A 27,734-nucleotide genomic window follows, 5' to 3' on the forward strand; every position below is an offset into this window, starting at 1 on the left:
TAACATACAGTATCTAGTCTGATAAATGAACAAGTCTACAGTCTATAGTCAGATAACATACAGTATCTAGTCTGATAACATACAGTATCTAGTCTGATAAATGAACTAGTATACAGTCTATAGCCAGATAACATACAGTATCTAGTCTGATAAATGAACAAGTCTACAGTCTATAGTCAGATAACATACAGTATCTAGTCTGATAAATGAACAAGCCTACAGTCTATAGTCAGATAACATACAGTCTATAGTCTGATAACATACAGTATCTAGTCTGATAACATACAGTATCTAGTCTGATAAATGAACAAGCCTACAGTCTATAGCCAGATAACATACAGTCTATAGCCAGATAACATACAGTATCTAGTCTGCTAACATACAGTATCTAGTCTGATAACATACAGTATCTAGTCTGATAAATGAACAAGCCTACAGTCTATAGCCAGATAACATACAGTATCTAGTCTGCTAACATACAGTATCTAGTCTGCTAACATACAGTATCTAGTCTGATAACATACAGTATCTAGTCTGATAAATGAACAAGCCTACAGTCTATAGCCAGATAACATACAGTATCTAGTCTGATAACATACAGTATCTAGTCTGATAACATACAGTATCTAGTCTGATAACATACAGTATCTAGTCTGATAACATACAGTATCTAGTCTGATAACATACAGTATCTAGTCTGATAACATACAGTATCTAGTCTGATAACATACAGTATCTAGTCTGATAACATACAGTATCTAGTCTGATAAATGAACAAGCCTACAGTCTATAGCCAGATAACATACAGTCTATAGCCAGATAACATACAGTATCTAGTCTGATAACATACAGCATCTAGTCAGATAACATACAGTATCTAGTCTGATAACATACAGTATCTAGTCTGATAAATGAACTAGTATACAGTCTATAGCCAGATAACATACAGTATCTAGTCTGATAAATGAACAAGTCTACAGTCTATAGTCAGATAACATACAGTATCTAGTCTGATAAATGAACTAGTCTATAGCCAGATAACATACAGTATCTAGTCTGATAGCATACAGTATCTAGTCTGATAACATACAGTATCTAGTCTGATAACATACAGTATCTAGTCTGATAACATACAGTATCTAGTCTGATAAATGAACAAGCCTACAGTCTATAGCCAGATAACATACAGTCTATAGTCTGATAACATACAGTATCTAGTCTGATAACATACAGTATCTAGTCTGATAACATACAGTATCTAGTCTGATAACATACCGTATCTAGTCTGATAACATACAGTATCTAGTCTGATAACATACAGTATCTAGTCAGATAAATGAACAAGTCTACAGTCTATAGCCAGATAACATACAGTCTATAGCCAGATAACATACAGTATCTAGTCTGATAACATACAGTATCTAGTCAGATAACATACAGTATCTAGTCTGATAACATACAGTATCTAGTCTGATAAATGAACAAGCCTACAGTCTATAGTCTGATAACATACAGTATCTAGTCTGATAACATACCGTATCTAGTCAGATAACATACAGTATCTAGTCTGATAACATACAGTATCTAGTCTGATAACATACAGTATCTAGTCTGATAACATACAGTATCTAGTCTGATAACATACAGTATCTAGTCTGATAACATACAGTCTATAGTCTGATAACATACAGTATCTAGTCTGATAACATACAGTATCTAGTCTGATAAATGAACAAGCCTACAGTCTATAGTCTGATAACATACAGTATCTAGTCTGATAACATACCGTATCTAGTCAGATAACATACAGTATCTAGTCTGATAACATACAGTATCTAGTCTGATAACATACAGTATCTAGTCTGATAACATACAGTATCTAGTCTGATAACATACAGTATCTAGTCTGATAACATACAGTATCTAGTCTGATAACATACAGTATCTAGTCTGATAACATACAGTATCTAGTCTGATAACATACAGTATCTAGTCTGATAACATACAGTATCTAGTCTGATAACATACAGTATCTAGTCTGATAAATGAACAAGTCTACAGTCTATAGTCAGATAACATACAGTATCTAGTCTGATAAATGAACAAGTCTACAGCCTATAGCCAGATAACATACAGTATCTAGTCAGATAACATACAGTATCTAGTCTGATAACATACAGTATCTAGTCTGATAAATGAACAAGCCTACAGTCTATAGTCAGATAACATACAGTATCTAGTCTGATAACATACAGTATCTAGTCTGATAACATACAGTATCTAGTCTGATAACATACAGTATCTAGTCTGATAACATACAGTATCTAGTCTGATAACATACAGTATCTAGTCTGATAACATACAGTATCTAGTCTGATAACATACAGTATCTAGTCTGATAAATGAACAAGCCTACAGTCTATAGTCAGATAACATACAGTATCTAGTCTGATAACATACAGTATCTAGTCTGATAAATGAACAAGCCTACAGTCTATAGCCAGATAACATACAGTATCTAGTCAGATAAATGAACTAGTCTACAGTCTATAGCCAGATAACATACAGTATCTAGTCTGATAAATGAACAAGCCTACAGTCTATAGTCAGATAACATACAGTCTATAGCCAGATAACATACAGTCTAATCTAGTCTGATAAATGAACTGATCTACAGTCTATAGTCAGATAACATACAGTATCTAGTCTGATAAATGAACAAGCCTACAGTCTGATAACATACAGTATCTAGTCAGATAAATGAACAAGTCTACAGTCTATAGCCAGATAACATACAGTATCTAGTCTGATAACATACAGTATCTAGTCAGATAACATACAGTATCTAGTCTGATAACATACAGTATCTAGTCTGATAAATGAACAAGCCTACAGTCTATAGTCAGATAACATACAGTATCTAGTCTGATAACATACAGTATCTAGTCTGATAACATACAGTATCTAGTCTGATAAATGAACAAGCCTACAGTCTATAGCCAGATAACATACAGTATCTAGTCTGATAAATGAACGAGTCTACAGTCTATAGTCAGATAACATACAGTCTATAGCCAGATAACATACAGTATCTAGTCTGATAAATGAACAAGTCTACAGTCTATAGTCAGATAACATACAGCATCTAGTCAGATAACATACAGTATCTAGTCTGATAAATGAACAAGTCTATAGCCAGATAACATACAGTATCTAGTCTGATAACATACAGTATCTAGTCTGATAACATACAGTATCTAGTCTGATAACATACAGTATCTAGTCTGATAACATACAGTATCTAGTCTGATAACATACAGTATCTAGTCTGATAAATGAACAAGTCTACAGTCTATAGTCAGATAACATACAGTATCTAGTCTGATAACATACAGCATCTAGTCTGATAAATGAACAAGCCTATAGTCTATAGCCAGATAACATACAGTATCTAGTCTGATAAATGAACAAGCCTACAGTCTATAGTCAGATAACATACAGTATCTAGTCTGATAACATACAGTATCTAGTCTGATAACATACAGTATCTAGTCTGATAAATGAACAAACATACAGTCTATAGCCAGATAACATACAGTATCTAGTCTGATAACATACAGTATCTAGTCAGCTAACATACAGTATCTAGTCTGATAACATACAGTATCTAGGCAGATAACATACAGTATCTAGTCAGCTAACATACAGTATCTAGTCTGATAACATACAGTATCTAGTCTGATAACATACAGTATCTAGTCTGATAACATACAGTATCTAGTCTGATAAATGAACAAGCCTACAGCCTATAGCCAGATAACATACAGTATCTAGTCTGATAAATGAACAAGTCTACAGTCTATAGTCAGATAACATACAGTATCTAGTCTGATAAATGAACAAGCCTACAGTCTATAGCCAGATAACATACAGTATCTAGTCTGATAAATGAACGAGTCTACAGTCTATAGCCAGATAACATACAGTATCTAGTCTGATAACATACAGCATCTAGTCAGATAACATACAGTATCTAGTCTGATAACATACAGTATCTAGTCTGATAAATGAACAAGTCTATAGCCAGATAACATACAGTATCTAGTCTGATAAATGAACAAGTCTACAGTCTATAGTCAGATAACATACAGTATCTAGTCTGATAAATGAACAAGTCTACAGTCTATAGCCAGATAACATACAGTATCTAGTCTGATAACATACAGTATCTAGTCTGATAACATACAGTATCTAGTCTGATAAATGAACAAGTCTACAGTCTATAGTCAGATAACATACAGTATCTAGTCTGATAACATACAGTATCTAGTCTGATAAATGAACTAGTATACAGTCTATAGCCAGATAACATACAGTATCTAGTCTGATAAATGAACAAGTCTACAGTCTATAGTCAGATAACATACAGTATCTAGTCTGATAAATGAACAAGCCTACAGTCTATAGTCAGATAACATACAGTCTATAGTCTGATAACATACAGTATCTAGTCTGATAACATACAGTATCTAGTCTGATAAATGAACAAGCCTACAGTCTATAGCCAGATAACATACAGTCTATAGCCAGATAACATACAGTATCTAGTCTGCTAACATACAGTATCTAGTCTGATAACATACAGTATCTAGTCTGATAAATGAACAAGCCTACAGTCTATAGCCAGATAACATACAGTATCTAGTCTGCTAACATACAGTATCTAGTCTGATAACATACAGTATCTAGTCTGATAACATACAGTATCTAGTCTGATAACATACAGTATCTAGTCTGATAACATACAGTATCTAGTCTGATAACATACAGTATCTAGTCTGATAACATACAGTATCTAGTCTGATAACATACAGTATCTAGTCTGATAACATACAGTATCTAGTCAGATAACATCTATCTAGTCTGATAAATGAACAAGCCTACAGTCTATAGCCAGATAACATACAGTCTATAGCCAGATAACATACAGTATCTAGTCTGATAACATACAGCATCTAGTCAGATAACATACAGTATCTAGTCTGATAACATACAGTATCTAGTCTGATAAATGAACTAGTATACAGTCTATAGCCAGATAACATACAGTATCTAGTCTGATAAATGAACAAGTCTACAGTCTATAGTCAGATAACATACAGTATCTAGTCTGATAAATGAACTAGTCTATAGCCAGATAACATACAGTATCTAGTCTGATAGCATACAGTATCTAGTCTGATAACATACAGTATCTAGTCTGATAACATACAGTATCTAGTCTGATAACATACAGTATCTAGTCTGATAAATGAACAAGCCTACAGTCTATAGCCAGATAACATACAGTCTATAGTCTGATAACATACAGTATCTAGTCTGATAACATACAGTATCTAGTCTGATAACATACAGTATCTAGTCTGATAACATACAGTATCTAGTCTGATAACATACCGTATCTAGTCTGATAACATACAGTATCTAGTCTGATAACATACAGTATCTAGTCTGATAAATGAACAAGCCTACAGTCTATAGTCAGATAACATACAGTATCTAGTCTGATAACATACAGTATCTAGTCTGATAAATGAACAAGCCTACAGTCTATAGCCAGATAACATACAGTCTATAGCCAGATAACATACAGTATCTAGTCTGATAACATACAGTATCTAGTCTGATAACATACAGTATCTAGTCTGATAACATACAGTATCTAGTCTGATAACATACAGTCTCTAGTCTGATAAATGAACAAGCCTACAGTCTATAGCCAGATAACATACAGTCTATAGCCAGATAACATACAGTATCTAGTCTGATAACATACAGTATCTAGTCTGATAACATACAGTATCTAGTCAGATAACATACAATATCTAGTCAGATAACATACAGTATCTAGTCTGATAAATGAACAAGTCTACAGTCTATAGTCAGATAACATACAGTCTATAGCCAGATAACATACAGTATCTAGTCTGATAACATACAGTATCTAGTCTGATAAATGAACAAGTCTACAGTCTATAGTCAGATAACATACAGTCTATAGCCAGATAACATACAGTATCTAGTCTGATAACATACAGTATCTAGTCTGATAACATACAGTATCTAGTCTGATAACATACAGTATCTAGTCTGATAACATACAGTATCTAGTTTGATAAATGAACAAGTCTACAGTCTATAGTCTGATAACATACAGTATCTAGTCTGATAACATACAGTATCTAGTCTGATAACATACAGTATCTAGTCTGATAACATACAGTATCTAGTCTGATAACATACAGTATCTAGTCAGATAACATACAGTATCTAGCCAGATAACATACAGTATCTAGTCTGATAACATACAGTATCTAGTCTGATAAATGAACAAGCCTACAGTCTATAGTCAGATAACATACAGTATCTAGTCTGATAACATACAGTATCTAGTCAGATAACATACAGTATCTAGTCTGATAACATACAGTATCTAGTCAGATAACATACAGTATCTAGTCTGATAAATGAACAAGCCTACAGTCTATAGCCAGATAACATACAGTATCTAGCCTGATAACATACAGTATCTAGTCTGATAACATACAGTATCTAGTCTGATAACATACAGTATCTAGCCAGATAACATACAGTATCTAGTCTGATAAATGAACAAGTCTATAGCCAGATAACATACAGTATCTAGTCTGATAACATACAGTATCTAGTCTGATAACATACAGTATCTAGTCAGATAACATACAGTATCTAGTCAGATAACATACAGTATCTAGTCAGATAACATACAGTATCTAGTCTGATAACATACAGTATCTAGTCTGATAACATACCGTATCTAGTCTGATAAATGAACAAGTCTACAGTCTATAGTCAGATAACATACAGTATCTAGTCTGATAACATACAGTATCTAGTCTGATAACATACAGTCTATAGCCAGATAACATACAGTATCTAGTCTGATAACATACAGTATCTAGTCTGATAACATACAGTCTATAGCCAGATAACATACAGTATCTAGTCAGATAAATGAACAAGTCTACAGTCTATAGCCAGATAACATACAGTCTATAGCCAGATAACATACAGTATCTAGTTTGATAACATACAGTATCTAGTCAGATAAATGAACAAGTCTACAGTCTATAGCCAGATAACATACAGTATCTAGTTTGATAACATACAGTATCTAGTCAGATAAATGAACAAGTCTACAGTCTATAGCCAGATAACATACAGTATCTAGTTTGATAACATACAGTATCTAGTCAGATAAATGAACAAGTCTACAGTATCTAGCCAGATAACATACAGTATCTAGTCAGATAAATGAACAAGTCTACAGCCTATAGTCAGATAACATACAGTATCTAGTCTGATAACATACAGTATCTAGTCTGATAACATACAGTATCTAGTCTGATAACATACAGTATCTAGTCTGATAACATACAGTATCTAGTCTGATAACATACAGTATCTAGTCTGATAACATACAGTATCTAGTCTGATAACATACAGTATCTAGTCTGATAACATACAGTATCTAGTCTGATAACATACAGTATCTAGTCTGATAACATACAGTATCTAGCCAGATAACATACAGTATCTAGTCTGATAACATACAGTATCTAGTCTGATAACATACAGTATCTAGTCTGATAACATACAGTCTATAGTCTGATAACATACAGTATCTAGTCTGATAACATACAGTATCTAGTCTGATAACATACAGTATCTAGTCAGATAACATACAGTATCTAGTCTGATAACATACAGTATCTAGTCTGATAACATACAGTATCTAGTCAGATAAATGAACAAGTCTATAGTCTATAGCCAGATAACATACAGTATCTAGTCTGATAACATACAGTATCTAGTCTGATAACATACAGTATCTAGTCTGATAACATACAGTATCTAGTCTGATAACATACAGCATCTAGTCTGATAAATGAACAAGCCTACAGTCTATAGTCAGATAACATACAGTATCTAGTCTGATAAATGAACAAGCCTACAGTCTATAGCCAGATAACATACAGTATCTAGTCTGATAACATACAGTATCTAGTCTGATAAATGAACAAGCCTACAGTCTATAGCCAGATAACATACAGTCTATAGCCAGATAACATACAGTATCTAGTCTGATAACATACAGTATCTAGTCTGATAACATACAGTATCTAGTCTGATAACATACAGTATCTAGTCTGATAACATACCGTATCTAGTCTGATAACATACAGTATCTAGTTTGATAACATACAGTATCTAGTCTGATAAATGAACAAGCCTACAGTCTATAGTCAGATAACATACAGTATCTAGTCTGATAACATACAGTATCTAGTCTGATAAATGAACAAGCCTACAGTCTATAGCCAGATAACATACAGTATCTAGTCTGATAACATACAGTATCTAGTCTGATAACATACAGTATCTAGTCTGATAACATACAGTATCTAGTCTGATAACATACAGTCTCTAGTCTGATAAATGAACAAGCCTACAGTCTATAGCCAGATAACATACAGTCTATAGCCAGATAACATACAGTATCTAGTCTGATAAATGAACAAGTCTATAGCCAGATAACATACAGTATCTAGTCTGATAACATACAATATCTAGTCAGATAACATACAATATCTAGTCAGATAACATACAGTATCTAGTCTGATAAATGAACAAGTCTACAGTCTATAGTCAGATAACATACAGTCTATAGCCAGATAACATACAGTATCTAGTCTGATAAATGAACAAGTCTACAGTCTATAGTCAGATAACATACAGTCTATAGTCTGATAACATACAGTATCTAGTCTGATAACATACAGTATCTAGCCAGATAACATACAGTATCTAGTCTGATAACATACAGTATCTAGTCTAATAAATGAACAAGTCTACAGTCTATAGTCAGATAACATACAGTCTATAGCCAGATAACATACAGTATCTAGTCTGATAAATGAACAAGTCTACAGTCTATAGTCAGATAACATACAGTCTATAGCCAGATAACATACAGTATCTAGCCAGATAACATACAGTATCTAGTCTGATAAATGAACAAGTCTACAGTCTATAGTCAGATAACATACAGTCTATAGCCAGATAACATACAGTATCTAGCCAGATAACATACAGTATCTAGTCAGATAACATACAGCATCTAGTCAGATAACATACAGTATCTAGTCTGATAAATGAACAAGTCTACAGTCTATAGTCAGATAACATACAGTCTATAGCCAGATAACATACAGTATCTAGTCTGATAACATACAGTATCTAGTCTGATAACATACAGTATCTAGTCTGATAACATACAGTATCTAGTCTGATAACATACAGTATCTAGTTTGATAAATGAACAAGTCTACAGTCTATAGTCAGATAACATACAGTCTATAGCCAGATAACATACAGTATCTAGTCTGATAACATACAGTCTATAGCCAGATAACATACAGTATCTAGTCTGATAACATACAGTATCTAGTCTGATAACATACAGTATCTAGTCTGATAACATACAGCATCTAGTCAGATAACATACAGTATCTAGTCTGATAAATGAACAAGCCTACAGTCTATAGTCAGATAACATACAGTATCTAGTCTGATAACATACAGTATCTAGTCTGATAACATACAGTATCTAGTCTGATAACATACAGTATCTAGTCAGATAACATACAGTATCTAGTCTGATAACATACAGTATCTAGTCTGATAACATAAGGTATCTAGTCTGATAACATACAGTATCTAGCCAGATAACATACAGTATCTAGCCTGATAACATACAGTATCTAGTCTGATAACATACAGTATCTAGCCAGATAACATACAGTATCTAGTCTGATAAATGAACAAGTCTATAGCCAGATAACATACAGTATCTAGTCTGATAACATACAGTATCTAGTCTGATAACATACAGTATCTAGTCTGATAAATGAACAAGCCTACAGTCTATAGTCAGATAACATACAGTCTATAGTCTGATAACATACAGTATCTAGTCTGATAAATGAACGAGTCTACAGTCTATAGTCAGATAACATACAGTCTATAGCCAGATAACATACAGTATCTAGTCTGATAACATACAGTATCTAGTCTGATAAATGAACAAGTCTATAGCCAGATAACATACAGTATCTAGTCTGATAAATGAACAAGTCTACAGTCTATAGTCAGATAACATACAGTATCTAGTCTGATAACATACAGTATCTAGTCAGATAAATGAACTAGTCTACAGTCTATAGTCAGATAACATACAGTCTATAGCCAGATAACATACAGTATCTAGTCTGATAACATACAGTATCTAGTCTGATAAATGAACAAGTCTACAGTCTATAGTCAGATAACATACAGTCTATAGCCAGATAACATACAGTATCTAGTCTGATAAATGAACAAGTCTACAGTCTATAGTCTGATAACATACAGTATCTAGTCTGATAACATACAGTATCTAGTCTGATAACATACAGTCTATAGCCAGATAACATACAGTATCTAGTCTGATAACATACAGTATCTAGTCTGATAACATACAGTATCTAGTCTGATAACATACAGTATCTAGTCTGATAACATACAGTATCTAGTCTGATAACATACAGTATCTAGTCTGATAACATACAGTCTATAGTCTGATAACATACAGTATCTAGTCTGATAACATACAGTCTATAGTCTGATAACATACAGTATCTAGTCTGATAACATACAGTATCTAGTCTGATAACATACAGTCTATAGCCAGATAACATACAGTATCTAGTCTGATAACATACAGTATCTAGTCTGATAACATACAGTATCTAGTCAGATAACATACAGTATCTAGTCTGATAACATACAGTATCTAGTCTGATAACATACAGTATCTAGTCTGATAAATGAACAAGTCTACAGTCTATAGTCAGATAACATACAGTATCTAGTCTGATAACATACAGTATCTAGTCTGATAACATACAGTATCTAGTCTGATAACATACAGTATCTAGTCTGATAACATACAGTATCTAGTCAGATAACATACAGTATCTAGTCTGATAACATACAGTATCTAGTCTGATAACATACAGTATCTAGTCTGATAACATACAGTATCTAGTCTGATAACATACAGTATCTAGTCTGATAACATACAGTATCTAGTCTGATAACATACAGTCTATAGTCTGATAACATACAGTATCTAGTCTGATAACATACAGTCTATAGTCTGATAACATACAGTATCTAGTCTGATAACATACAGTATCTAGTCTGATAACATACAGTCTATAGCCAGATAACATACAGTATCTAGTCTGATAACATACAGTATCTAGTCTGATAACATACAGTATCTAGTCTGATAACATACAGTATCTAGTCTGATAACATACAGTATCTAGTCAGATAAATGAACAAGTCTACAGCCTATAGTCTGATAACATACAGTATCTAGTCAGATAAATGAACAAGTCTACAGTCTATAGTCTGATAACATACAGTATCTAGTCTGATAACATACAGTATCTAGTCTGATAACATACAGTATCTAGTCAGATAACATACAGTATCTAGTCTGATAACATACAGTATCTAGCCAGATAACATACAGTATCTAGTCTGATAACATACAGTATCTAGTCTGATAACATACAGTATCTAGTCTGATAACATACCGTATCTAGTCTGATAACATACAGTATCTAGTCTGATAACATACAGTATCTAGTCTGATAACATACAGTATCTAGTCTGATAACATACAGTATCTAGTCTGATAACATACAGTATCTAGTCTGATAACATACAGTATCTAGCCAGATAACATACAGTATCTAGTCTGATAACATACAGTATCTAGTCTGATAACATACAGTATCTAGTCTGATAACATACAGTATCTAGTCTGATAACATACAGTATCTAGTCTGATAACATACAGTATCTAGCCAGATAACATACAGTATCTAGTCAGATAACATACAGTATCTAGTCTGATAACATACAGTATCTAGTCTGATAACATACAGTATCTAGCCAGATAACATACAGTATCTAGTCTGATAACATACAGTATCTAGTCTGATAACATACAGTATCTAGTCTGATAACATACAGTATCTAGCCAGATAACATACAGTATCTAGTCTGATAACATACAGATTCTTACAGATCTATATATATATGTTCATATCATGTTTCTTTATATCTCCCTAAAAGAAACCATGGCTTTATTGTGATGGTTTATATTCAATAGATGTATTAGACTTTAAATGTAGATGTTCCAAAGGCACGTATCAGAGGCCTGGAGATGCATACCAGGTTTATGTTCAGGGACGCCATCGTAGGTTACTGAACCAGCACTGTGACTGTATACCTGCATTGACTAAAGGGACGCCATCGTAGGCTACTGAACCAGCACTGTGACTGTATACCTGCATTGACTAAAAGGGACGCCATCGTAGGCTACTGAACCAGCACTGTGACTGTTTCCCTGCATTGACTAAAAGGGACGCCATCGTAGGCTACTGAACCAGTACTGTGACTGTATACCTGCATTGACTAAAAGGGACGCCATCGTAGGCTACTGAACCAGTACTGTGACTGTATACCTGCATTGACTAAAAGGGACGCCATCGTAGGCTACTGAACCAGTACTGTGACTGTATACCTGCATTGACTAAAAGGGACGCCATCGTAGGTTACTGAACCAGTACTGTGACTGTATACCTGCATTGACAAACGGGACGCCATCGTAAGGTACGTATTGGGACTTCCACATCAGGCGGCTGGCAGGCTTGGCAGGGGAGGGGGACTGGCGTGTCCCAAACACACTGTTGGTCTGCTGCTTGTGGAGCAGGAGGATGGTCTCCAGCTCTGTGTCGGTGTTACAGTAGCCGCGGTATGAGTCACCTATCTTCTGCTCCAGGAGACACAGAGAGAGGGGGGGAAGGAGAGAGACAGAGAGGGGGGAGAGAGAGAGAGAGAAGAGCGAGAGAGGGAGAGAGACAGAGAGAGACACAGAGAGAGAGGAAGAGTGAGAGAGGGGGGAGACAGAGAGAAAAGGGGGCGACAGAGAGGGGGGGAGAGAGAGAGACAGAGAGGGGAAAGACACAGAGAGGGGAGAGAGAGACAGGGGGAGAGGCACAGAGAGAGAGGAAGAGCGAGACAGGGGGGAGACAGAGAGAGAGGGGGGAGACACAGAGAGAGGGGAGAGACACCGAGAGAGAGGGGGGGAGACAGAGATAGACAGAGACAAGAAAGAGAGAGAAAAGGAGGAGAAGAAGAAATCAAAGAGTCAACATGGAGGACTGTTGAAGCCCTTCCTTCCCAGAAATGTGCAAAGCTATAAGCCTGAGGACGCTAACTATCACAAGCCTTTCCTGTTAGCATCCTCAGGCAACAGAGCTGTGTGTTAGGGTGTCAACGTGTGTTAGGGTGTCAACGTGTCTTAGGGAGTCATCTTGTCAACGTGTCTTAGGGTGTCAACGTGTGTTAGGGCGTCAACGTGTCTTAGGGCGTCAACGTGTCTTAGGGCGTCAACGTGTCTTAGGGCGTCAACGTGTCTTAGGGCGTCAACGTGTCTTAGGGCGTCTTAGGGCGTCAACGTGTCTTAGGGCGTCAACGTGTCTTAGGGCGTCAACGTGTCTTAGGGTGTCAACGTGTCTTAGGGTGTCAACGTGTCTTAGGGTGTCAACGTACCTTAAGGGAACATTTTGACATTTGCCATATGGTTAGTGAGAAAGCCCACATTGCAAATGTACGGTCCCTTACTAGACGTCTGCCAACGCTTCTAAAATTCGGGGACGGCGGTGGGCCGTGCAGCAGGGCCAGATCTTCCGGGAAGTCATAGAACGAAGTCTCTCTGACATTCGGTTTCCGTTTTATAACATTTTCAAATTTTTGTCATTTTTCCGCTGTCCCGGTCAATCCCACAAGAGGGCGAATGGAATCATATTGCAAATGTACAAAATATCACCAATCACGACGTGGCCTTTTATCCTAAATCGGAAAAGACTTCAAAGACGAAACTTGGTGAGCATAGGTTTGGCATAATGGGCAGTTTGCCCCAAACAGGATGGCGTCGAGGCCTCGACGGTTTTTGAGTTATGGCCATTTTTCTGGGATTAAAGGTCAAAAATGAAAATAGAGTGCTAATTTTACCGCTTCACGTCAAAGTAAATGAACCTACGGTGTCAGGAAAAAAAGAACCAGCGTAGAGACAGACACAGCCTGCAATAGTTACCTTTGTTCGAACTATTAAAGAACCGTCAGACCTAGAGTTCTGAAACGTTAGAAACCTGTTCTAGAGCTCAGGTCGATAGTGCGAGGTGAGTTATGTGGCTCTAGAAGGTTCTCGGATCGAGAAACAGCCTCATACATAACATGCAATAACTTGTGAAAATGAATTGAAGTTATTGCATCACGAAAATGACGACATTTAGAAATGTCCCAGAGTCGCAAGACTAGGTGCATTGCAACCGCCTCGGCCCATAGAGACGGACCCTAACGTTTCTGTCCGATAGCTCATTTAAGGACCCCGTAGCAACGCCCGGAAAATGTGAATTTTCAACACCAATTAAGGTCGCTACTCGGGCTCCAAATGACCTATCGAGCCGAAACTTGGTATTCGGGGTCGCCTCAGCTAGGCCTACACATAATGTCAGAACTGGACCCTCAGCTAGAACGCAAATGTGTGTTTTATGTTTTTATTATGGTTTGAACAGAAGGCGCTGTGAATTTTGGGCTAGCTCTGAAATATGTGATAGTTGGCTTCTAAACGAGTTGGAAAAAGTGGGTGTGGTGTCAGTTTGTATCAGTTTGGTGTCAGAATGATATCTAATTGACTGATGGTGACTTGCTGGCTGACTTTTGTCCATTTGCAATATGTTTAAACAGTGAGGTACCATCACCAAAGTGACATTCTGAAATCAACCCCAACGAGAGGAACCAGAATCACTGCCCAGCCATCCCGAGTTCATCGGGCCAGTCAATTTTGCATTCCTGCAGAATTTTTGAGCATGTCAAATTTGTGATGGTAAATGCCCATTGAATCATATTGCAAAGGCACAGTGCAATTGCAATATGATTCAACAGTGAAAAAACATCACCAAATGGACATGATGAAATCAACACAACGAGCGATGGAGAGGAACCACTATCACTGCCCGGCCATGCCAAGTTCATCAGGCCAGTCAATTTTGCGTTTCTGCAGTATTTTTGAGCATGTCAAATTCGTGATGGTAAATGCACATTGAAACATACTGCAAATACACAGCTGTGCAGCTGGTGATTGGAACGGGTTACCAGGAGACAAACTAGAATGGTCCAAACACACCAAGACAGTCGTGAAGAGGGCAGGACAAACCTATCCCCCCTCAGGAGACTGAAAGGATTTGGCATTGGTCCTCAGATCCTCAAAAGGTTCTACAGCTGCACCATCGAGAGCATCCTGACTGCTTGCATCACTGCCTCGTATGGCAACTGCTCGGCCTCTTACCGCAAGGCACTACCAAAGGGTATTCCGTACGGACCAGTACATCACTGGGGTCAAGCTTCCTGCCATGCAGGACTTCTATACCAGGCGGTGTCAGAGGAAAGCCCTAAAAATGGTCAAAGATTCCAGCCACCTTAGTCATAGACTGTTCTCTCTGCTACCGCACAGCAAGCGGTACCGGAGCGCCAAGTCTAGGTCCAAAAGGCATCTTAACAGCTTCTACCCCCAAGCCATAAGACTCCTGAACAGCTAATCAAACTATTTACATTGACCCCCCCCTTGTTACACTGCTGCTACTCACTGTTTATTATCTATGCATAGTCACTTTCCCCCTACCTACATGTACACTGCTGCTACTCACTGTTTATTATCTATGCATAGTCACTTTCCCCCTACCTACATGTACACTGCTGCTACTCACTGTTTATTATCTATGCAGTCACTTTACCCCCACCTACATGTACACTGCTGCTACTCACTGTTTATTATCTATGCATAGTCACTTTCCCCCTACCTACATGTACACTGCTGCTACTCTCTGTTTATTATCTATGCAGTCACTTTACCCCCACCTACATGTACACTGCTGCTACTCTCTGTTTATTATCTATGCATAGTCACTTTCCCCCTACCTACATGTACACTGCTGCTACTCTCTGTTTATTATCTATGCAGTCACTTTACCCCCACCTACATGTACAAATTACCTCGACTAACCTGTGTATAAAGTCTCGTTATTGTTATTTTATTGTTGCTCTTCTATTTTTTTTAAAACTTTAGTTTATTAATTAAATCTGTTCTTAATAACTCTTATTTTTCATAAAACGGCATTGTTGGTTAAGGGCTTGTCAGTAAGCATTTCACGGTAAGGTCTAGTGTTGTATTTGGCGCATGTGACAAATAAAATTAGATTTGATGTGTTAGAATGTGTTAGGTTGGGAGCAGTGTAATGCAGTTTAGTGTATGAAGCCTCAGGGCCCAGTTGGTAGACGTACCTCAGCATTAATGAAGCCTCAGGGCCCAGTTGGTAGACGTACCTCAGCATTACGTACCTCAGCATTATGAAGCCTCAGGGCCCAGTTGGGAGACGTACCTCAGCATTAATGAAGCCTCAGGGCCCAGTTGGTAGACGTACCTCAGCATTAATGAAGCCTCAGGGCCCAGTTGGGAGACGTACCTCAGCATTAATGAAGCCTCAGGGCCCAGTTGGTAGATGTACCTCAGCATTAATGAAGCCTCAGGGCCCAGTTGGTAGACGTACCTCAGCATTAATGAAGCCTCAGGGCCCAGTTGGTAGACGTACCTCAGGGCCCAGTTGGTAGACGTACCTCAGCATTAATGAAGCCTCAGGGCCCAGTTGGGGGCGTACCTCAGCATTAATGAAGCCCCAGGGCCCAGTTGGTAGACGTACCTCAGGGCCCAGTTGGGAGACGTACCTCAGGGCCCAGTTGGGAGACGTACCTCAGGGCCCAGTTGGGAGACGTACCTCAGCATTAATGAAGCCTCAGGGCCCAGTTGGTAGACGTACCTCAGGGCCCAGTTGGGAGACGTACCTCAGCATTAATGAAGCCTCAGGGCCCAGTTGGGAGACGTACCTCAGGGCCCAGTTGGGAGACGTACCTCAGCATTATGAAGCCTCAGGGCCCAGTTGGTAGACGTACCTCAGGGCCCAGTTGGGAGACGCACCTCAGCATTAATGAAGCCTCAGGGCCCAGTTGGGAGACGTACCTCAGCATTATGAAGCCTCAGGGCCCAGTTGGTAGCGTGCCTCAGCATTATGAAGCCTCAGGGCCCAGTTGGGCATTAATGAAGCCGTAGTTGGTAGACCTCAGCATTATGAAGCCTCAGGGCCCAGTTGGGAGACGTACCTCAGCATTATGAAGCCTCAGGGCCCAGTTGGTAGAGGGCCCAGTTGGTAGATGTACCTCAGCATTATGAAGCCTCAGGGTTGGTAGACCATTAATGAAGCCTCAGGGCCCAGTTGGTAGACGTACCTCAGCATTAATGAAGCCTCAGGGCCCAGTTGGTAGACGACCTCAGCATTAATGAAGCCTCAGGGCCCAGTTGGTAGACGTACCTCAGCATTATGAAGCCTCAGGGCCCAGTTGGTAGACGTACCTCAGCATTATGAAGCCTCAGGGCCCAGTTGGGAGACGTACCTCAGCATTAATGAAGCCTCAGGGCCCAGTTGGTAGACGTACCTCAGCATTAATGAAGCCTCAGGGCCCAGTTGGTAGACGTACTCAGGAAGCCTCAGGGCCCAGTTGGTAGATGTACCTCAGCATACCTCAGCATTATGAAGCCTCAGGGCCCAGTTGGTAGACGTACCTCAGCATTAATGAAGCCTCAGGGCCCAGTTGGTAGGGCCCAGTTGGTAGACGTACCTCAGCATTAATGAAGCCTCAGGGCCCAGTTGGTAGACGTACCTCAGCATTAATGAAGCCTCAGGGCCCAGTTGGTAGACGTACCTCAGCATTAATGAAGCCTCAGGGCCCAGTTGGTAGACGTACCTCAGCATTGTGAAGCCTCAGGGCAGCATTAATGAAGCCTCAGGGCCCAGTTGGTAGACGTACCTCAGCATTAATGAAGCATTAATGAAGCCTCAGGGCCCAGTTGGTAGACGTACCTCAGCATTAATGAAGCCTCAGGGCCCAGTTGGTAGACGTACCTCAGCATTAATGAAGCCTCAGGGCCCAGTTGGTAGACGTACCTCAGCATTACCTCAGGGCCCAGTCAGCATTATGAAGCCTCAGGGCCCAGTTGGTAGACGTATGACCTCAGCATTAATGAAGCCTCAGGGCCCAGTTGGTAGAGAGCATTAATGAAGCCTCAGGGCCCAGTTGGTAGACAGCATTAATGAAGCCTCAGGGCCCAGTTGGTAGACCTCAGGGCCCAGTTGGTACGTTCTCAGCATTAATGAAGCATTGGTATGAAGTTGGGGGCGCCTCAGATCAGGGCCCAGCCTCAGGGCCCAGTTGGTAGACGTTACCTCAGCATTAATGAAGCCTCAGGGCCCAGTTGGTAGACGTACCTCAGCATTAATGAAGCCTCAGGGCCCAGTTGGTAGACGTACCTCAGCATTAATGAAGCCTCAGGGCCCAGTTGGTAGACGTACCTCAGCATTAATGAAGCCTCAGGGCCCAGTTGGTAGACGTACCTCAGCATTATGAAGCCTCAGGGCCCAGTTGGTAGACGTACCTCAGCATTAATGAAGCCTCCAGTTGGCCCAGGGCCCAGTTGGGAGATGCATTAATGAAGCCTCAGGGCCCAGTTGGTAGACGTACCTTGGTAGACAGCATTATGAAGTCCTCAGGGCCCAGTTGGTAGAAGCCTCAGGGCCCAGTTGGTAGACCTCAGCATTAATGAAGCCTCAGGGCCCAGTTGGGAGACATTAATGTACCCAGTTGGTAGAGACAGCATTAATGAAGCCTCAGGGCCCAGTTGGTAGACGTACCTCAGCATTAATGAAGCCTCAGGGCCCAGTTGGTAGACGTACCTCAGCATTATGAAGCCTCAGGGCCCAGTTGGGAGACGTACCTCAGCATTAATGAAGCCTCAGGGCCCAGTTGGGAGAGTTGGTATACGCATTATGAAGCCTCAGCATTGGTAGACGTGATTAGCCCCAGGGCCCAGTTGGTAGATGCATTAATGAAGCCTCAGGGCCCAGTTGGTAATGAAGCCTCAGGGCCCAGTTGGTAGACGAAGCCTCAGGGCCCAGTCAGCATTAATGAAGCCTCAGGGCCCAGTTGGTAGACGTACCTCAGCATTAATGAAGCCTCAGGGCCCAGTTGGGACGGCATTAATGAAGCCTCAGGGCCCAGTTGGTAGACGTGCACTCAGCATTAATGAAGCCTCAGGGCCCAGTTGGTAGACGTACCTCAGCATTAATGAAGCCTCAGGGCCCAGTTGGTAGACGTGCCTCAGATTAGAAGCCTCAGGGCCCAGTTGGTAGACGTACCTCAGCATTAATGAAGCCTCAGGGCCCAGTTGGGACGGCGTACCTCTTGGTAGATGTTAATGAAGCCTCAGGGCCCAGTTGGTAGACGTACCTTAATGAAGCCTCAGGGCCCAGTTGGGAGACGTACCTCAGCATTAATGAAGCCTCAGGGCCCAGTTGGTAGACGTAGCATTAATGAAGCCTCAGGGCCCAGTTGGTAGATGAAGCCTCTCAGGGCCCAGTTGGGAGACGTACCTCAGCATTTATGAAGCCTCAGGGCCCAGTTGGTAGACGCATTATGAAGCCTCAGCATTCAGCATTATGAAGCCTCAGGGCCCAGTTGGTAGACGTACCTCAGCATTTATGAAGCCTCAGGGCCCAGTTGGTAGACGTACCTCAGCATTATGAAGCCTCAGGGCCCAGTTGGTAGACGTACCTCAGCATTAATGAAGCCTCAGGGCCCAGTTGGGGGCGTACCTCAGCATTAATGAAGCCTCAGGGCCCAGTTGGTAGACGTACCTCAGGGCCCAGTTGGGAGACGTACCTCAGCATTAATGAAGCCTCAGGGCCCAGTTGGGAGACGTACCTCAGCATTATGAAGCCTCAGGGCCCAGTTGGTAGACGTACCTCAGCATTAATGAAGCCTCAGGGCCCAGTTGGGAGACGTACCTCAGCATTAATGAAGCCTCAGGGCCCAGTTGGTATACGTACCTCAGCATTATGAAGCCTCAGGGCCCAGTTGGGAGACGTACCTCAGCATTATGAAGCCTCAGGGCCCAGTTGGGAGACCCAGTTGGCCTCAGGGCCCAGTTGGTAGACGTACCTCAGCATTAATGAAGCCTCAGGGCCCAGTTGGGAGACGTACCTCAGCATTATGAAGCCTCAGGGCCCAGTTGGTAGACGGGCCCAGTACCTCAGCATTAATGAAGCCTCAGGGCCCAGTTGGGAGACGTACCTCAGCATTAATGAAGCCTCAGGGCCCAGTTGGTATACGTACCTCAGCATTATGAAGCCTCAGGGCCCAGTTGGGAGACGTACCTCAGCATTATGAAGCCTCAGGGCCCAGTTGGTAGACGTACCTCAGGGCCCAGTTGGGAGACGTACCTCAGGGCCCAGTTGGGAGACGTACCTCAGCATTAATGAAGCCTCAGGGCCCAGTTGGGAGACGTACCTCAGCATTAATGAAGCCTCAGGGCCCAGTTGGTAGACGTACCTCAGCATTAATGAAGCCTCAGGGCCCAGTTGGTAGACGTACCTCAGGGCCCAGTTGGTAGACGTACCTCAGCATTATGAAGCCTCAGGGCCCAGTTGGTAGACGTACCTCAGCATTAATGAAGCCCCAGGGCCCAGTTGGTAGACGTACCTCAGCATTAATGAAGCCTCAGGGCCCAGTTGGTAGACGTACCTCAGCATTATGAAGTCTCAGGGCCCAGTTGGTAGACGTACCTCAGCATTAATGAAGCCTCAGGGCCCAGTTGGTAGACGTACCTCAGCATTATGAAGCCCCAGGGCCCAGTTGGTAGACGTGCCTCAGGGCCCAGTTGGTAGACGTACCTCAGCATTAATGAAGCCTCAGGGCCCAGTTGGGAGACGTACCTCAGCATTAATGAAGCCTCAGGGCCCAGTTGGTAGACGTACCTCAGCATTAATGAAGCCTCAGGGCCCAGTTGGTAGACGTACCTCAGCATTAATGAAGCCCCAGGGCCCAGTTGGTAGACGTACCTCAGCATTACGTACCTCAGCATAATGAAGCCTCAGGGCCCAGTTGGGGGCGTTGGCTGGGAGAGGTTTCAGAGAGGTGAAACAGACCTGAGAGCTACACACAACACAACAGTAACATGGGGAGAGGGACAGTAACAGTTACAACTATTGTCAAACGAACCTAATATTCCTTAAACAGTTACTGAGTGTAACACTAAGAAGATGTCAGCCCACCTCTGTGCCGAGCTCTTAGCAGCAGCCGATGTTACTGTAGTCAAACTACCGCTGTCATCCGTAACAGCCGATGGTACTATAGTCAAACTACCGCTGTCATCCGTAACAGCCGATGGTACTATAGTCAAACTGCCTCTGTCATCCGTAACAGCCGATGGTACTATAGTCAAACTGCCTCTGTCATCCGTAACAGCCGATGGTACTGTAGTCAAACTGCCTCTGTCATCCGTAACAGCCGATGGTACTATAGTCAAACTGCCTCTGTCATCCGTAACAGCCGATGGTACTATAGTCAAACTGCCTCTGTCATCCGTAACAGCCGATGGTACTATAGTCAAACTGCCTCTGTCATCCGTAACAGCCGATGGTACTATAGTCAAACTACCTCTGTCATCCGTAACAGCCGATGGTACTATAGTCAAACTGCCTCTGTCATCCGTAACAGCCGATGGTACTATAGTCAAACTGCCTCTGTCATCCGTGTCATGGTACTATAGTCAAACTACCTCTGTCATCCGTAACAGCCGATGGTACTATAGTCAAACTGCCTCTGTCATCCGTAACAGTCGATGCTACTATAGTCAAACTGCCTCTGTCATCCGTAACAGCCGATGGTACTATAGTCAAACTGCCTCTGTCATCCGTAACAGCCGATGGTACTATAGTCAAACTGCCTCTGTCATCCGTAACAGCCGATGGTACTATAGTCAAACTGCCTCTGTCATCCGTAACAGCCGATGGTACTATAGTCAAACTGCCTCTGTCATCCGTAACAGCCGATGGTACTATAGTCAAACTGCCTCTGTCATCCGTAACAGCCAATGGTACTATAGTCAAACTGCCTCTGTCATCCGTAACAGCCGATGGTACTATAGTCAAACTGCCTCTGTCATCCGTAACAGCCGATGGTACTATAGTCAAACTGCCTCTGTCATCCGTAACAGCCGATGGTACTATAGTCAAACTGCCTCTGTCATCCGTAACAGCCGATGGTACTATAGTCAAACTGCCTCTGTCATCCGTAACAGCCGATGGTACTATAGTCAAACTGCCTCTGTCATCCGTAACAGCCGATGGTACTATAGTCAAACTGCCTCTGTCATCCGTAACAGCCGATGGTACTATAGTCAAACTGCCTCTGTCATCCGTAACAGCCGATGGTACTATAGTCAAACTGCCTCTGTCATCCGTAACAGCCGATGGTACTATAGTCAAACTGCCTCTGTCATCCGTAACAGCCGATGGTACTATAGTCAAACTGCCTCTGTCATCCGTAACAGCCGATGGTACTATAGTCAAACTGCCTCTGTCATCCGTAACAGCTGTTAACGTGATGGTGTGAAGCTCTTTCTCATCAGCAGTCTTCTCCCCCCCGAGGGATCCTAAACAGATCAGACAATCTCAACTTCATACACCAAACTATAGAAAGCACAGGAGGCTGGTGGCACCTTAATTGGGGAGGACTGGCTCATGGTAATGACCGGAGCGGAATTAGTGGAATGGGATCAAATACATCAAACACATTGGTCTCCATGGTTTCACGTCGGTCTCCATGGTTTCACGTCGGTCTCCATGGTTTCACGTCGGTCTCCATGGTTTCACGTCGGTCTCCATGGTTTCACGTCGGTCTCCATGGTTTCACGTTGGTCTCCATGGTTTCACGTTGGTCTCCATGGTTTCACGTTGGTCTCCATGGTTTCACGTTGGTCTCCATGGTTTCACGTTGGTCTCCAATGGTTTCACGTTGGTCTCCATGTGTTTGATGCCGTTCCAGACATTATTATGAGCCTTCCTCCCCTCACCAGCCTCCTCTGATAGAGATAGTGTTCTATTCAATTCTGTAACACCAAACACTGTACAAGGAATTTGAGCAATTTCTGTTAAAATTCCTTGACATTGTCTAACAAGAAATAGAATATAATAACTAATATATTTCCAGAGGGAACGTCAAAAATGCAGACTTCTGTTTGCCTGACGACTCATCCTGAATTTAATTCTGCTGGGGTGCACTATAATAGGGTGCACTATAATAGGGAATAGGGTGCACTATAATAGGGTGCACTATAATAGGGTGCACTATAATAGGGAATAGGGTGCACTATAATAGGGTGCACTATAATAGGGAATAGGGTGCACTATAATAGGGAATAGGGTGCACTATAATAGGGAATAGGGTGCACTATAATAGGGTGCACTATAATAGGGAATAGGGTGCACTATAATAGGGTGCACTATAATAGGGAATAGGGTGCACTATAATAGGGTGCACTATAATAGGGTGCACTATAATAGGGTGCACTATAATAGGGAATAGGGTGCACTATAATAGGGAATAGGGTGCACTATAATAGGGTGCACTATAATAGGGTGCACTATAATAGGGAGCACTATAATAGGGAATAGGGTGCACTATAATATGGTGCACTATAATAGGGTGCACTATAATAGGGTGCACTATAATAGGGTGCACTATAATAGGGAATAGGGTGCACTATAATAGGGTGCACTATAATAGGGAATAGGGTGCACTATAATAGGGTGCACTATAATAGGGAATAGGGTGCACTATAATAGGGTGCACTATAATAGGGAATAGGGTGCACTATAATAGGGTGCACTATAATAGGGAATAGGGTGCACTATAATAGGGAATAGGGTGCACTATAATAGGGTGCACTATAATAGGGAATAGGGTGCACTATAATAGGGTGCACTATAATAGGGTGCACTATAATAGGGTGCACTATAATAGGGTGCACTATAATAGGGAATAGGGTGCACTATAATAGGGTGCACTATAATAGGGAATAGGGTGCACTATAATAGGGTGCACTATAATAGGGAATAGGGTGCACTATAATAGGGTGCACTATAATAGGGAATAGGGTGCACTATAATAGGGTGCACTATAATAGGGAATAGGGTGCACTATAATAGGGAATAGGGTGCACTATAATAGGGAATAGGGTGCACTATAATAGGGAATAGGGTGCACTATAATAGGGAATAGGGTGCACTATAATAGGAATAGGGTGCACTATAATAGGGTGCACTATAATAGGGAATAGGGTGCACTATAATAGGGTGCACTATAATAGGGTGCACTATAATAGGGAATAGGGTGCACTATAATAGGGTGCACTATAATAGGGAATAGGGTGCACTATAATAGGGTGCACTATAATAGGGTGCACTATAATAGGGAATAGGGTGCACTATAATAGGGTGCACTATAATAGGGTGCACTATAATAGGGAATAGGGTGCACTATAATAGGGTGCACTATAATAGGGTGCACTATAATAGGGTGCACTATAATAGGGTGCACTATAATAGGGAATAGGGAGCACTATAATAGGGTGCACTATAATAGGGTGCACTATAATAGGGTGCACTATAATAGGGAATAGGGTGCACTATAATAGGGAATAGGGTGCACTATAATAGGGTGCACTATAATAGGGTGCACTATAATAGGGAATAGGGTGCACTATAATAGGGTGCACTATAATAGGGTGCACTATAATAGGGAATAGGGTGCACTATAATAGGGAATAGGGTGCACTATAATAGGGTGCACTATAATAGGGAATAGGGTGCACAATAATAGGGTGCACTATAATAGGGTGCACTATAATAGGGAATAGGGTGCACTATAATAGGGTGCACTATAATAGGGTGCACTATAATAGGGTGCACTATAATAGTAGGGTGCACTATAATAGGGAATAGGGTGCTGGTATCTGTAGAAGCAGGTGAGTTTCTGGTTAATAATACCTGTAGGGTCTATGATGTCCAGTAGGTGTCCTCTAGGAAGTAACACCTGAGCCCCTCCTAGCTGATTAGAGGGGATAACATACATCTCTCCGTTGTCTGACTGACTGGTCACTAGCACCTAGGGGAGCAAAGATGTTTAGGGTACACGAAGACCGTAAACCCAACAGTTCATAGGCTGTGTTTAAGAAGCATGGAACAAAAATGAATTGACTAGTCTAGCCTGATGCTGCCAGATGTGTTTGTGATGACTAGCCAACCAGGCTATAACAAGTTGGCTAGTCAGCATAAACACATCTGGGATCAACAGGGTACCATTTGGCAGCTGCCTGGACCTGATTCTATGCTCTTGTGAAACCCTCTCTACTCACCATGTGTTCACACTGTAGTGGCTGTCCATTCTGATCAAGTATGATAAACTCATCTGTCCGTGATGAGGTCTGTGTCTGGTCCTGTGTCTGTATCGCTGCCTGATTCTCTGTCTGCGACAGTATCAGCATTTCTGTCTTTGTCAGTTCCTCAAGTTTGATATCAGTGTGGACTAGTTCCCAGTTGTCTGGAGGAGCTAGGCTGTTGATAACAAGCAGCTCGGAGAACTGTGGCTTCGTCTCATTCTCTTCAGGCGCAGGTTCCCTGGGCTCCTGGAACACAATATAATACTTCACATGCATGTGATCATGCTAATTGCCATTGATTTTGGTATCCTGATATCTGCACTGTATTATTCTTTCTCAACACAAATCATTTTGAAACGTATAGGGTCAAGTCCCGCCGACTCCTAGGGTCAAGTCTCACAGATTCATAGGGTCAAGTCTCACCGACTCATAGGGTCAAGTCCCGCCGACTCCTAGGGTCAAGTCTCACTGACTCATAGGGTCAAGTCTCACCGACTCATAGGGTCAAGTCCCGCCGACTCCTAGGGTCAAGTCTCACCGACTCATAGGGTCAAGTCTCACCGACTCATAGGGTCAAGTCTCACCGACTCATAGGGTCAAGTCTCACTGACTCATAGGGTCAAGTCCCGCCGACTCCTAGGGTCAAGTCTCACCGACTCATAGGGTCAAGTCTCACAGATTCATAGGGTCAAGTCTCACCGACTCATAGGGTCAAGTCTCACCGACTCATAGGGTCAAGTCTCACCGACTCATAGGGTCAAGTCTCACCGACTCATAGGGTCAAGTCCCACCGACTCATAGGGTCAAGTCTCACCGACTCATAGGGTCAAGTCTCACCGACTCATAGGGTCAAGTCTCACCGACTCATAGGGTCAAGTCTCACCGACTCATAGGGTCAAGTCTCACCGACTCATAGGGTCAAGTCTCACCGACTCATAGGGTCAAGTCTCACCGACTCATAGGGTCAAGTCCAACCGACTCATAGGGTCAAGTCTCACCGACTCATAGGGTCAAGTCTCACCGACTCATAGGGTCAAGTCTCACCGACTCATAGGGTCAAGTCCTACCAACTCATAGGGTCAAGTCCCACCGACTCATAGGGTCAAGTCCCACCAACTCATAGGGTCAAGTCCCAACAACTCATAGGGTCAAATCCCACCTGTTGTGTTTCAGTGATATGAGACCCGTGGAGGACGGTGTGTTTGGGCTCATCCTCTTCAGTAGTCAGTGGAGGCTTTGAGTCCAGAGCATCCTCTTCCATAGCGCTCTCCTGCTCCTCCATCTCCCATGCAGACAGTCAGCTAACTAGCTACATACACAAACAAACATAACCCTATTAGAGTGACCAGGTACAGGTATTTAATTGGGTGCAAGTGTGTCGTCATCAATCAGTATTGTAATTGCAAATCCATTCATTGTCATTTTCAGAATAGTCACTGGATCTATAGATTGCTAGCTAGTTAACCATAAGGAAGACAGCTGGTGCATAGCAAGACGCTTTATTCAATGCTCGACTCTGGGGGCATTTCTACAAGAGTCGTTTGTGATTGTTTTGATTAATTGCAGGAGTAGAGTCTCCTAGTTACCCAAACAAATCATCATCCCTGGTCTTGGTCATAAAACATTCTTTAAAGCGCCATGTTGGATTAAAATGTCTGTATAGCAAGCTAGCTATCGTTAGCTTGTTTGGCTAGCCTAGCTAGTAAAGGAGAATTATCTAGTTGAGTCAAACAACTCTCATGATTTAAGGTAGTCTACCTCTTTACATAGCCCTCTCTAGTCTGACTGTGTAGCTACAGCGTTGTGGGTATAAGGGGGGACAAGGATTGGAAATTCAAAACGAGTCTACTCAACCTCGTCTTCGCCCAGACTTCTGCTCGCCTCGTTCTCAAACAACAAACGCGTTTTTTTTCTATTCATCCGACATGAAAAATATTTGATCCTCGCAGGACACCGTCGAAGGCATATTTTACTTCTGGTATTTTATATATTTTCACCACAGAGAGGCGCAATTTCCACCTCTTTCAGGAAGTGACGCCAGGGTTGCTGATTTCCACATAAAGAACATACAGAGAATGAACTGGTGGTGATGGTTGGAAGGGATACCGATTTTTGTAAAAGTTAC

The 27,734-nt window shown here is 41.5% G+C and overlaps 1 protein-coding gene across 1 annotated transcript in view; it reads right to left on the reverse strand.

The window, feature by feature from the left end:
• The window catches only part of carf (calcium responsive transcription factor), a 40,205-nt gene extending 12,684 nt beyond the window's left edge, over positions 1–27,521 (reverse strand). The window contains exons 1-8 of the mRNA XM_065019700.1: positions 27,464–27,521; positions 26,769–26,918; positions 25,586–25,855; positions 25,218–25,335; positions 22,742–22,822; positions 21,441–21,474; positions 21,243–21,321; positions 12,802–12,991 (exon numbers count right to left, since the gene is read on the reverse strand). Of these exons, the coding sequence (XP_064875772.1) occupies positions 12,802–12,991; positions 21,243–21,321; positions 21,441–21,474; positions 22,742–22,822; positions 25,218–25,335; positions 25,586–25,855; positions 26,769–26,891 (895 nt within the window). The 5' untranslated portion in view covers positions 26,892–26,918; positions 27,464–27,521. The remainder of the gene's footprint in view (positions 1–12,801; positions 12,992–21,242; positions 21,322–21,440; positions 21,475–22,741; positions 22,823–25,217; positions 25,336–25,585; positions 25,856–26,768; positions 26,919–27,463) is intronic.
• Between the last annotated feature and the right edge of the window lie 213 nt (positions 27,522–27,734).

Source organism: Oncorhynchus nerka, linkage group LG1 (genome assembly GCF_034236695.1).
Source record: "Oncorhynchus nerka isolate Pitt River linkage group LG1, Oner_Uvic_2.0, whole genome shotgun sequence".
Classification (NCBI taxonomy): domain Eukaryota; kingdom Metazoa; phylum Chordata; class Actinopteri; order Salmoniformes; family Salmonidae; genus Oncorhynchus; species Oncorhynchus nerka.